This window comes from Lactuca sativa, chromosome 7 (assembly GCF_002870075.4).
Source record: "Lactuca sativa cultivar Salinas chromosome 7, Lsat_Salinas_v11, whole genome shotgun sequence".
In the NCBI taxonomy this organism is placed as follows: domain Eukaryota; kingdom Viridiplantae; phylum Streptophyta; class Magnoliopsida; order Asterales; family Asteraceae; genus Lactuca; species Lactuca sativa.
This window is the reverse complement of record NC_056629.2, coordinates 11400253-11413348: the sequence shown is the minus strand read 5'-3', so window position 1 is coordinate 11413348 and position 13096 is coordinate 11400253. Positions and strand designations below refer to the sequence as shown.

At 34.0% G+C, this 13096-nt stretch overlaps 3 protein-coding genes across 3 annotated transcripts; 2 read left to right on the top strand and 1 right to left on the bottom strand.

Annotated features, from left to right (window-relative positions):
- Positions 1-2318: 2318 nt before the first annotated feature.
- Positions 2319-3903, bottom strand: LOC111881392 (pentatricopeptide repeat-containing protein At1g80550, mitochondrial). Its single transcript, XM_023877785.2, has one exon. The coding sequence runs from the start codon at positions 3881-3883 to the stop codon at positions 2513-2515; it is 1371 nt and encodes a 456-aa protein (XP_023733553.1). The 5' UTR covers positions 3884-3903; the 3' UTR covers positions 2319-2512.
- A 481-nt stretch (positions 3904-4384) lies between these two features.
- Positions 4385-7047, top strand: LOC111881391 (vesicle-associated protein 1-1). Its single transcript, XM_023877784.3, has 8 exons — positions 4385-4620; positions 4752-4822; positions 5055-5136; positions 5865-5980; positions 6063-6230; positions 6361-6402; positions 6512-6589; positions 6684-7047. Exons 1-8 carry the CDS (start codon positions 4569-4571, stop codon positions 6789-6791), a joined length of 717 nt encoding a protein of 238 aa, XP_023733552.1. The 5' UTR covers positions 4385-4568; the 3' UTR covers positions 6792-7047.
- A 1644-nt stretch (positions 7048-8691) lies between these two features.
- Positions 8692-12310, top strand: LOC111881388 (phosphatidate cytidylyltransferase 4, chloroplastic). Its single transcript, XM_023877782.3, has 7 exons — positions 8692-9149; positions 9560-9846; positions 9937-10127; positions 10211-10335; positions 11535-11668; positions 11761-11876; positions 12056-12310. The coding sequence occupies exons 1-7, from the start codon at positions 8817-8819 to the stop codon at positions 12145-12147; spliced, it is 1278 nt and encodes a 425-aa protein (XP_023733550.1). The 5' UTR covers positions 8692-8816; the 3' UTR covers positions 12148-12310.
- The last annotated feature ends 786 nt before the right edge of the window (positions 12311-13096 follow it).

The following is a 13096-nucleotide window of genomic DNA, read 5'->3' as shown; positions in this document are numbered from 1 at the left end:
TCTTAATATTAGTAGAGTATGGATGACGCCTATGATAGGAGAAAAATGAGTGTGGGTGAGGGCCTGTATCTCACTATTAGTAGGAGTGTGGAGGGGTTCCATGACTCATCAATAGCAGGACAGGGGCGAGGCCCAAGTTAGGCGAGGCCTTAGAACATGAGTACAGTTAGAGTATGTTCATTTATGTACTAGCATCTTATTTGATTGTATATGTATAGAGGGCGAGGCCCAGAGATAGGCGGGGCCTAAGAGAAACATATATGTATACCGAGCGGGGCTCGATGTCTGGCGGGGCCTGATGTCGGACGGGGCCTGATGCCGAAGCGAGTCCGATGTCGGGAAAGTTCCGATGCAGCGGGCGAGGAGCCCAGTATATGATTATGTGTATGGTATGTGGTAGATTGGGGAACTCACTAAGCTTCATGCTTATGGTTTTCAATTTTGGTTTCAGGTACTTTCGGTAGCGGAGGGAAGAGCTCGGGATGACTGCATCGCACACACCGAGAAGTTTAGCCTGAGATGTTTTACTCTAATAAAATAAGCATGTTTTGAAATGATACTCTGATGAGATATAACGATGAAAGAAATGACTTGATAATTATGGTTTGATTAATGAATTAAAAATGAAATTTTCGGACTGTATTTTTGGGATGTTTCACCATACCACTTGTATGTGCTAGAAATGCCTTATTAAGGGTAAAGTTTCCAACTTTACCCATTTATAATCCATCTTAATGGGTTTAGCCCAAACCCTACTTCTTTAGGTTATAAATCTTTGTCCAAAATCCTTATTTATTTTGTAGGGTTATGAATTCCTAAGCTTCAAAGAACGAGTTAGAATACACATATGGCGCTTCAAAACTGAGAAAAACTTTAAAAAAGAAAGCTTTGAGTTGTAAATCAAATAATAATACATAGAAAGCCAGATCGAGAGTTAAGCAGAGACCAACTTTAAACACTAAATCTTATTTTGTCTCACTGACATCAGTCTCAGTCTTTCAATGGAAAACACAGTACAATTTATCTGTGTTTCCTATCATGTGTTACAAACGGGCCCTTATGTTAATCATCCATCCTCACTTTCTCCGTTCACTAACTCGGGTCTCAATTTAGCTGAGAGTCCTTTTGCCAATGTCTCCTCATCATACTTTCTAGCCATATCAATCATACCCTTGTCCACCAAAGCATCAATCAAAGCATGATTTTCCATCTTGCCTCCCTCTAATTGGTCCTTTTTATTTATTAAAAAAAAAATACCGAAGTGTGGCACCACTCCTTGGGTGTGGTATGAAACCACACTTTTGTGGTAACGGATGAGGTGGCGTCTACATGTCATTGCGGTTTCATGAGGGAGTGCGACACCACTCCCTCCAACCTTACTCGTGACCTAAAACGGTTTTTATTAAATAGTGCTAAACGTAACATTGTAAATTGAAGTATTTGTAAATTGAAGTATTTGTAACTATCTCTAATCTTAATTGTTTTTTTTCCAAAAAAGAAACACTGTAATTCAGGTTGCAATATTTCTATTTCAAGACAATCAAACACTCACTTTAAGAAAAATAATATCAAAACTCAATATCAAAATCAAAAGGAAAAAAAGGTTGTAAAACAGAAAGATCAGAAAGAAAACATAGTGCACATGACTTAAAATAGATATTTATCTAATGTTTAGATTTCAAAACCTGTAGTCAAAATAATCTTTATCTAATTTTAAACAAAATATAATAACATTTCAGCAGTTGGCATTGAAAAGAAAACTTGGAAGTTAGATTTGATAATCGCAATGAGAGTTTTGATAAAAACGTAAATGAAGAAAATTTTATGAGGCCCAAATGTATAATTGTTTTTTTTTTGAGTAATTTCCAGGTATATCCGAATATACCCGATCCGAATTAAAACTCAATCCACCCAAACCCGAATACCCGAAGTGCAATATAGGTCGGGTATCGGTTATTATTATTATTATTTTTCAAAACCCGAACTATCCGAAACTCGAAAGTTTTGACATGTAATTTGTTGATTTAGATTCAGTTGCTTTGGGATAAGGTTTAATCATTGTTTATTGTCTAATATTAAAAATTTTCTCTTTTCAAATTTTGATGGTGTCACGTTATATGATTTTAGCCCTTAAACGAATTAAAGCATTATAACCTTAAATGATCAAGCAACAAAGATGATATCACGCAGCATCCATAATTTTAATGCGATAAATATATTGAGATGTTTACAGAATATTTATTTCGTAGGGTTATGAATTCCTAAGCTTCAAAGAACGAGTTAGAATACACATATGGCGCTTCAAAACAGAGAAAAACTCAAAAAAAGAAAGCTTTGAGTTGTAAATCAAATAATAATACATAGAAAGCCAAATGGTGAGTTAAGCAGAGACCAACTTTAAACACTAAATCTTATTTTGTTTCACTGACATCAGTCTCAGTCTTTCAATGGAAAACACAGTACAATTTATCTATGTTTCCTATCATATGTTACAAACGGGCCCTTATGTCAATCATCCATCCTCACTTTCTCCATTCACTAACTCGGGTCTCAATTTAGCTGAGAGTCCTTTTGCCAACATCTCTTCATCATACTTTCTTGCCATATCAATCATACCTTTTTCCACCAAAGCATCAATCAAAGCATTATAAGCAAATTCATTTGGACTCAAACCATGATTTTCCATCTTCTCCCAAACTATAAAAACCGGTCTCAAAAAACCCCATCTCCCAAATTTCTTTATAAGCAATACGTATGTGTCCATTGTTGGACATACACCACTCTCAATCATCCTATCAAGCATTGCAAGAATCTCATTCGGCTTCTCCAAACACCTGAAAATGCAATGATAAGTGATCACATTGGGTGCACATCCTCTCTTAGACATTTTATCGAGCACCTTATATGCCTCCTTAACCCTCCCATTTTCACACAGAAGTTTAACGATTGTATTGTAAGTTACAACATTTGGTTCACAGCCTAACTCCAGCATCTCACGACCAAGATGAACAGCCACATCAACACCCTCTGAAACACCGATTGCACGGATAACAGTGTTGTATGCCACCACATCCAATTTAATCCCTTTCTTCTTCATCTCTTTATACAGCTTCACAGCCTTCCATGGCTTCCCACTCTTGCATTGAATGTCCATGTAAATTGAATAAGAAAACAAATTTTTACTAATTCCATCTTCATCCATCTGTCCCCAAAACTCTCTACATTTAGACCACCACCCCATTTTATACCACCCACGAAGAATCATGTTATACACTTTAGTACCCATCTCAAAAGACGCAATCTTTTCTTTAAAGTTCTTATCTTTACCTAAACATAACTCTTCTGCTTCGATTACATGTTTATACTCACACAATGCATCTATAAGATTCAAGAACGACGTCTCATCTTTTAAATTAAATTCTCCTAACTTATCATATGTACTGATTGCTTCTTGAACAAGGTGTGCGGAAACATAACGCTTAAACATTACACGAAATGTAGTATGGTCTCTCTCAGGCATTTTATCGATCAGTTGCCATGCAAGATCATATTCGAAAAACTTACCCAATATATCAATCATGTGATTATACGTTTCTGTTGTGTGTTTGAACCCGTATTCCGATTCAACCCAATTGAAGAACTCCATAGCGCGTTTCCAATCGTTGCTGTAACATGTTAGAGTTTCGAGGATAGCGGTTCGGTTGACTATGTGTTCTTCTCGTACCGAAAGATTTTGATCTGTGTTTGATCTTCTTGGGGTTTGATGATCGGGGAACGAGATGGGTGTAGGATTTTTGGGTATGGAAGTGTGAAATTGGAGTAAAAATGAGGGTCGGATCTTGGAAACGAGGGAGGAGAGATGGCTGGGAATCAACGGCTTCATTGTATTGTATGTTTTGACTTTTCAACGGTAGAGTTTTCTATATGATTTTCAAGGGCATAGTTGTCATTTTGACGGAATTAAGGTGTAGTAATTTTGTAGAGATACACTATAGTTTATAAATGATTTATATAGTTTACTTCATTAATGTTAAGCTAAAGAACTATTATTATTCATATTGTTTTTTTAAATTTTATTATTTAGCCTCATACTTCTAGTAGTTTTCAATTTAATCATGAGTAGACTAGAAAACTACTAACACAACTCATTTTTATTTAAATAACTTTTAACATCTCAGTTTTTCAAATTTTAATTTCATCTAAATTACAATATTACTTTCCTTTCTAAAAATAACTATAAAAATATATAGTTTTCTATTATTTTCAAACAAACGCAACTTTTTTTAGTGGATCAAAAGATCGGATGCAAAATTTAGCCAAAAATAGCTGTGAACCGGTCTGAACCGTAAAAAATGAACCGGATAAGAGTAACTGCTGCCTAATCATAATCAGATGACAAAAGAAACATCGTCATCTTCGATTCAAAAACAAGATCTCTCTCTCTCTCTCTCTCTCTCTCTCTCTAGATTTTCTGCCGTCGGTTACAGAATATACCTTCTCCGGGCAAAATTACTTCTTATCTTCCGGTGACGATTCTCTAGCGATCTGGTTTTAGAAAACAAACAGAGATGAGTACGGGAGAGCTTCTCAGCATCGAACCTCAAGAGCTTCAATTTCCTTGTAAAATCCTAGATACTTCTACTACTTAAATTAGTTTATTTCACAGTTCGCCTTTTCATTCCAGATCTGTTATCCTTTTCCCCTAATCAATCAACCTCTGATGATTTGTAATTCGCTTGTCTGTTGTATAGTCGAATTGAAGAAGCAGATCACATGTTCCATGCAACTAAGGAATAAAACGGATAGTTATGTGGCTTTCAAGGTATTATTACTCTCTTTTGATTTTGAACTCAAAAGTCTTCTTTCTGTCTCTTTCGTGAACTGGAAATGTAAAGCTTACTCGTTAAGGAACTTTCTGAAGTTATCAGTTTAATTACAGTCATCTGAAGTTGTTGATGTTAAATCTTGACTACAGACGTTAGCCTTTAAGAAAATTTAGAACAAGATCGAGACTGATTATGTAAGTATCGTTTTTCTGTTTTGCTGAATTTCAGGTGAAAACGACGAATCCGAAGAAGTACTGTGTCCGGCCTAACACTGGAATTGTGTTACCTCACTCTACTTGCGATGTTATAGGTTCGTTCCTTTCCCTTTCCCTTTTCCACTGCGTTTGTTTGTTGCCTGGTCTATTAATGGCTGTTACTTGATACTATCATCATCATCATCACTATAACATGCTTCCTCTGTTCTAAAACATTACAGAATTAGGGTGAATACTTAGATCTTGAGAAAAGGGTTTGTTGTCTCTAACCAGAATTACAACTCACTACACAGAGATTATCTACATTAGTTTTCATCTGCTTTCACTTTCTCTTGATGTTGTGAAATCAATTGCCATAATTTTATATGCCCACATTGAGATTTACAAAATCAACTTCTTATATGATCCCACTCAACACCTTTCCTCTTGAGGTCCCTATCTCATATCATACCAATTTGTAAGTTTGTAAAGCGCAAGATGTACATGTTTGTACAAGTAAAATTTATTGTCTATTTTGGATAGAAGAGTATAAAGTAAGGGAATTGAACTTATAAAGTGTTTACACCTTTCCAAATCTTGGGTCCCATTTTGCGTTCTTTGCTTTTTCATGCATTAATGTTATGCATTCAAAGTTCAACATCATTGATGTACTCTCTTGAAGTGAATGATATGAAAGTGGAAGCAATAAATAGGAGAGATGATCATGATCTTAAATACTAGCTTTTACCCACTTTTCTTATCATTCTATAATATTAATAAACAGTATACTTTAGTAACTTAATTATAAAGATATTAAGACTAAGATTAAGTCTTTATTGTTTAGTTACAATGCAAGCTCAAAAGGAGGCTCCTCCAGACATGCAATGCAAGGATAAGTTTTTGCTTCAAAGTGCAGTTGCAAGTCCTGGAACTGCACCAAAAGATATCACTCCAGAACTGGTAATTAATTAAGCTAATTGTTCAATCTTTAAACTATTAAATCTTTACATAAAAAAAATCTTACACATTTGAATGTTAACAGTTTAATAAAGAATCAGGAAATCAAGTGGAGGAATGCAAGTTAAAAGTTAATTATGTTGCTCCACCACAACCACCTTCTCCAGTAAGAGAAGGATCTGAAGAGGGTTCTTCTCCAAGGGGTTCAATTTCTGATAATGGAACAGTAAATAATACTTTAGAATCCAATTCTGTAAGTTTTAAATTCTTTTTTTTTTTTTTTTTTAATTACTATATGATAAATGATAAATCTTTTTTACCATGTAGATTAGTTTAGACTTTAGAGAATTGACATGTGAATGTATGCATTTTAATTTTTTCAGGCTCCAAGATCATTTGCTGAATCTCACGAAAAGTCATCAGAGGTTAGTTAGTAACTTTCATTTATTGTGTATTATTACATTATTGTACCATTTTTTTTCTTATTAGAATATTATACTTTATTATTTATATCAATCTGATTTTTAAATTCAGGCTAAGTCCCTTATATCTAAGTTGACTGAAGAGAAGAATTCTGCTATTCAACAAACTAACAAGCTTCACAAGGAACTGGTACATATCTTTATTTATTTATTTTTCCTATTTTATTAATACTTGTAGTTGTAATTAGTAAAGAAATAAATAAAAAAAAAATATTTTTTTGCAGGAATTGTTGAGACGTGAAGGCAAGAAAAGCAATGTTGGTGGTATCCCTTTGATATATGTTGTGATCATTGGTTTGATTGGGTTGATTGTGGGATATTTGATCAAGTAAAAAGAAAAAAGCCTAATTCTCTTGTCAATTTTGCCATAGGTGTTAGTAGAAAAAGAAAAATATGCTCAAAAATGGGTAACCTAATTTGTGGTAATTTAAGGAGATGTTTTATTTTTTTTCTAATTGTGTCTGCTGATTGTGTTTGAGTTATGGGTTTTATTTAGTATGATATGGGTTGTAATAACTTTTACAAATGTTTATTATTTGGTGTGCTCCTCTTTTATCTCTTGTAAAATATTTAATCCATCTTTGTCAAGTATTTAGCTCTTTATGACTTGATTAAAAACGTAACTATCTTATGATTCAAAGGTTGTTAGTTCAAGTTTGGGATTATGCAACTTATGTTCAATCGATTATTTTGGATAGACCTAAAAGAAAAAAGCAAAAAAAAAAGTTGTGGCAAATCTGTAACACGGTTAAGGTAAATTTGTAATAAAAAGTTAGGGAAAATGATTCTTGAGGGTAATTAACTTTTGCGTTTGTACTTATTTGGTCTTTTTTTTTTTGTATTCAATATACCATCGAACTTGTTGTTTGTGTTCACCATAACCCTTTTGACCGGCTTTTGACTTGTGATAGCCGGTCAAAGGGTTATGGTGAACACAAACAACAAGTTCGATGGTATATTGAGTACAAAAAAAAAGGAAAGGGATCAAATGAGAGCAAATGCAACAGTTGGTTACCCTCCTGATTCATTTTCCCTTTACTCATTTACAGCAAATCCTACGTCATCTCCTACTGATATTATGAGATTCATTCTTGCTTCTCTTCAAAACATAACCTACGAAAGGACATTATTCATACATGTACAACTTTGTAATGCACTTGAATATTTATTAGGGGAATCTTGATTAAGCAGGCGTATTTCATGACTACATTTACATTTCCAATAAAATGATTTATCGTATCGTGGATTATAGACAAGTCTACAAACGAGTGGAATCACAAGTGTTGTGATTTTTGAGTTTACTTAGCTTTAAGATCGAACTCATAGGATAAGATACAACATCAATATGTATAATATTATGGTGACGTGTCTACAAAAGCAACATGATATTGTACATATTGATGTTGTATCTTATCCCATGAGTTCGATCTTAAAGCTAAGTAAACTAAAAAATCATAGCACTTGTGATTCCACTCGTTTGTAGACTTGTCTAGAATCCATGATACGATAAATCATTTGATTGGAAATGTAAATGTAGTCATGAAATGCGTCTGCTTAGTCAAGATTCCCCTAATAAATATTCAAGTGCATTACAAAGTTGTACATGTATGAATGATGTTCTTTCTTGGTTTATGTTTTGAAGAAAAGCAAGAATGAATCTCACAAAGTCATTAATATCAGTAGAAGATGACGTGAGATTTGCTGTAAATGAGTAAAAGGAAAATGAATCAGGAGGATAACCAACTATTGCATTTGTTCTCATTTGGTGCCTTTTTTTTTTTTGTACTCAATATACCATCAAACTTGTTGTTTGTGTTCATCGTAACCCTTTGACCAGCTATCACAGGTCAAAAACCGGTCAAAAGGGTTATGGTGAACACAAACAACAAGTTCGATGGTATATTGAATACAAAAAAAATGAAAAGGACCAAATGAATACAAACGCAAAAGTTAATTACCCTCCAGAGTCTTTTCTCTAAAAAGTTACGACCAAATTTGTAAAAGGCTTCTAGACTCACAATATTAACTGTCTTCTTTTATTAAAGACGAAAGTTCAAATTTGAATAGAATTATGAATAGATTAGAATTAAAAAAACAAAAATCAAAACAAAAACAAAAAACAAATTGTGTGGTACAAAGTCTAATTTATGAATTTATCCTGGTAAATGGTAATAAATGAGTAAATTAACAGATAGCTCAAAGGCAAGATACTATACACACGGCCACCTGGATACTATGCACACAGCCACTTGCATATCGTTTCCTCGCAGCTATCGTCATCCCCAATCCCAATCCCAATTTCAATTCCTTCGTCCTCTCGATAAAATCGCTTCAGATATGGATTGATTATCCTCCGGATGACTGCGGCACCATCTTTAATGGCGTCTTCTTCTCCATATTGCGTCAAAATCGATACATTACTCAGTAGCAGCAGCAGCGAATTCAATCCAATTTCAGTTGCGTCTTCCTTTCGCGCTTCCCGTTTTCGCCGCTGTCTCTCTAAAAACCTAATTTCATGCCGACCTTCTGCGAAGCTTAAATTGAACTTCTTTGATTCGTCCAAAGGGAGAGGGTTTTTGCAAATTCGAAATGGTCGATTTGGAATTCATTACAACTCATCCAAGATTTTCACTCAGACTTTAGTGGCCAGAGCCGACGCCAACCAGACTGAAGACGAGGAACCCGTTGAGGTAAGGTCTAACGAGTATGAATTTTCATAAACAATTGGTGTCACGAATTGTTATCTAGAAGCTGAATTTTACTTTTAATTGCTAGTGTTCATGTGCATTGTTTGTAGAACTAATTTTAGGGGAAACAAAGTATACACCTAGTATTACAACTAATTTGAGTTTATCCAGGATAAGTTACATCAGATTATAGACTAAATCTGAATCCATTTGCAACCGATTGGAACATGGGGGGGACTTTAGAATGAGTTCCCACATACTATTCTGAAGATGCTGCATAAACCATCTAGCTCTGTAAATAATCTATAGAAGGAAATAAGCACCGAACATATTTACCATATTTTCTTAATTTCTTCATCTGGATAAATTCTAAATCCAGTCACTTTATAGACACTGAGAACGAATATGTGTAGGTTAATGAAGACCACACAAACGTTCGGGAGTTACTCCAACAACAGAAATCAAGTCAATTAGCAAAACGAGTCATCTTTGGAATCGGAATCGGTGTTTCCACCGGTGGAATCGTACTAGCAGGAGGATGGGTATTCTCCATAGCCTTAGCTGCTGCTGTTTTCGCTGGTTCAAGAGAATACTTTGAACTTGTCAGAAGCCATGGAATTGCTTCCGGAATGACTCCTCCACCTCGTTATGTCTCCCGAGTTTGCTCAGTCATCTGTGGTCTCCTTCCCTTATTCACTCTGTAAAATTAATCCACCACATATTTTACATAACAACATCACCATTTTTCCCTTATTTTCTCTCCATAATCATTACATATTCTTATTTTCAGATACAAGGGCCAAATTGATGTTTCAGTGACATCAGCAGCCTTTATTGTTGCTATGGCATTACTCTTACAAAGAGGAAATCCTCGTTTTTCTCAACTTAGCAGTACGATGTTTGGGTTGTTTTATTGTGGATATCTTCCGTCTTTTTGGGTCAAACTTAGATGTCGTTTGACTGCACCTGCCTTAAATTCTGGTAATATTTTTAATTCCTTATTTTTTTTTTTATAATGTGATTTTGGTTATGATGTTTGCTAATTTGAGTTGTATCTTCAAGAGGAGTGGGAGCTACATGGCCTATACTTTTAGGTGGTCAGGCTCATTGGACTGTTGGTCTTGTGGCCACATTGATATCTATCAGCAGTGTAATTGCAGCAGATACATTTGCTTTTGCTGGTGGGAAGGTATATTATCTTGACTTTGACTTTCTTGATTTATTTAAGTTGACATCATTATATTGTTTGATATCGTTTATATAGTGTTTGGTATGATGGAATTAGGGAAGGAATGGAATAGTTTATTCCGTTGAAATGAGAAGAAAAAAAGTGTTTGTTTTGTCAAAGGAATGGACCTTTCCTGAGCTTCCATTTTTTTAATCTTCATTCCTTAGCCAAGGGTGTTTTTGTTTCCATTCTTTCATGGAATGGATTGAAAACTTACATTATAACCAACTTCATATTTATGTAGTTTTTGATGACATCTTTATGTACAACGATATCGATCAGTTTAGAAGAAAAAAACATGACAACAATTAATCCTAGTAGTAAAAGTTAAATCAGTTAGCATGCTCAAATAATTTCTTTAAGCTTGGTTAACAATACTTAGAAATCTAGATAAGCCAACACTCAAATCTTTTCAACAATGTTTTGTAAAAATTTACAATATTGCATGTATTGCTTATTCAGCTAAGTTGTATAAAACTTTACAAAAAACTATTGGAAAGATTTAGTGTCGGCTCATCTATCTAGATTTCCAATATCAGTATGTATTGTTAACCAAGCCCAAAGAAGTTATTTGAGCATTCTATTGATTTAACTTTTACTGTTGAAATTAATTGTCGACTTTTCTCTTTTAAATTGATTGATATCGTTGTTCATAAAACATGACTTGCTAGGCCCTAGGTTGACCCTCTCTCTATTATAAAAACATATGCAACCCCATAAAACCTTGCCATGGGTAGTAGTAGTAAAGGTAAAAAGAAGGTCTTGGGAGAATTATGGAACTTTTTGAAGTTGTAAAATAAAAATTTTTGAAGTTGTAAAATTATTAAAAAGATTAATATTATTGAAAACTATATGAATAAAAGTAATTTTTAAATATAAATATATATCATTCCAGTATGGGTGGAAAATCATGCTATCGTTTCGTGTTTTTGTTTGACGCGACATGACAAGATTTTATGTAATACGAACACGACGCTGACACGATGTCGTTTTTTTTTTTACTAACACGAAAATGAACGGATTAAAAAGCTACATACATGACACGACAAAGATAAAATAAACTAAAAACTAGTTTATTTAATTAATACTTAATCATACATAATACGCCAAACATGACAAACACGAAATAGAAATGCTAAATCGTTTCAATTTCGTTCCAGGCATTTGGTCGGACCCCACTTACAAGTATCAGTCCGAAGAAAACATGGGAAGGAGCTCTTGCAGGTTTAACAGGTTGCATAGCCACTTGTGTGTTGTTATCAAAGATTCTTTCTTGGCCTACTTCTACACTCGGGTACACTTTTACTTTTAAATCTTGTCATATTCAGTCCTTCAAACTTTCTCAATATGTAATTTTTTTTTTTTTTTTTTTTTTAATTTTTTCAGTGCAATCGGGTTCGGTTTCCTCAACTTCTTTGGGTCTCTCTTTGGTGACCTCCTTGAGTCCATGATCAAGAGAGATGCTGGTGTCAAAGATTCAGGCTCCCTCATTCCTGGCCATGGTAATTTCTCTTTTTTTTTTTTTTCACAGGGGTAAAAAGGTCATTTTACAAGTGACTAAATCCACAAAACCTAAGGACCGACAACTTCAGAAAGATTTAAAGAATCAGACCAAACTTGGGATTTTGAGTAGAGGACAGGGACCAAATGTGTAATTTTAGTCTTGTGATATTTGGTGCAGGTGGAATACTTGACAGGGTGGATAGTTACGTTTTTACGGGTGCATTAGCGTATGCTTTTGTCCGCAACTTACTCCCGCTTTATGGAGTTTAATATATTTTTTTTTTACAGATTTAAGGTTAATGTTTAGATAGATAGTATGGACTTTGTATTCCAAGTGATAATAATTCATTTTCTAAATTTCAAGCGAAAAAAAAAAAACTATACAAATGGATGTTAATTTATAATGTTATATATATGTAGGTTATTTTGGTTTTGGGAAATTGTCATTTTTTGGATACATCATGGCCCAAGAACAAGGAAAAATAAGTCTTGGGCTTCCATTTTTCGATAAGGTTTTGCAATTTCTGGATTGATCCAGATACTTTCTCGAGTCTTTATAATTTTCATCGAGGCTTTGAAAAGCGAGAAACAGTAGATCCATAGAATGCCCAAAACCACCTTGCAAAGCATGAGTCTACCACCGAATGAAAAGGGACATGCCCTTCGATTCGAGAGCTTAGAAAAAAAAAAAATCTCGACATGGGGAAACTACATTTGTGATTGGTTATTCTTAAAAGAATCTCAACTTTTAATCTTTAAGACATTATCATTAAAATGGAATAAGTAAATATAAATGCTATGGAATCAAATGTTTAAAGATTCAAATGTCGTAATTTTAAAAGCATCACAAATAAAATATAATATTGGTGATTTTAGTGTTATCGATCATGTAGTGTAATTTAAATTAACACAAATTTAAATTGGGGATTTAAAGTGTGATCTATTATAATTTAGGCGGTATAGAATGCAAGCATGTTTATAAGATGAGTTTGATCCCGAACAGATAAAAAAAACCAAGGGCAAAGGGTTTGTGTCCTATTGTAAGGTCTAACATGTTCAAAATTTTGGACTTTGAATCCAATGAAAGATCATAAAATAAAATAAAATTGAAGAAATAGACAAGTTTAGGTCTGCTCAGGGACTAACAATCAAGCTGTCTTGCAACCAGAGCCGATTCAAGTGGATTTAAGGGTCTTTTTCCACTACTTATGACAATTTA

Coding starts and splice junctions, on each gene's coding strand:
- LOC111881392 (XM_023877785.2), bottom strand. CDS start 3,883: ATGAAGCCGTTGATTCCCAGCCATCTCTCCTCCCTCGTTTCCAAGATC.
- LOC111881391 (XM_023877784.3), top strand. CDS start 4,569: ATGAGTACGGGAGAGCTTCTCAGCATCGAACCTCAAGAGCTTCAATTT. Junction 4,823..5,054: donor ATAGTTATGTGGCTTTCAAG/GTATTATTACTC, acceptor GCTGAATTTCAG/GTGAAAACGACGAATCCGAA. Junction 6,590..6,683: donor ACAAGCTTCACAAGGAACTG/GTACATATCTTT, acceptor ATTTTTTTGCAG/GAATTGTTGAGACGTGAAGG.
- LOC111881388 (XM_023877782.3), top strand. CDS start 8,817: ATGACTGCGGCACCATCTTTAATGGCGTCTTCTTCTCCATATTGCGTC. Junction 9,847..9,936: donor CTCCTTCCCTTATTCACTCT/GTAAAATTAATC, acceptor TCTTATTTTCAG/ATACAAGGGCCAAATTGATG. Junction 11,877..12,055: donor CTCCCTCATTCCTGGCCATG/GTAATTTCTCTT, acceptor TATTTGGTGCAG/GTGGAATACTTGACAGGGTG.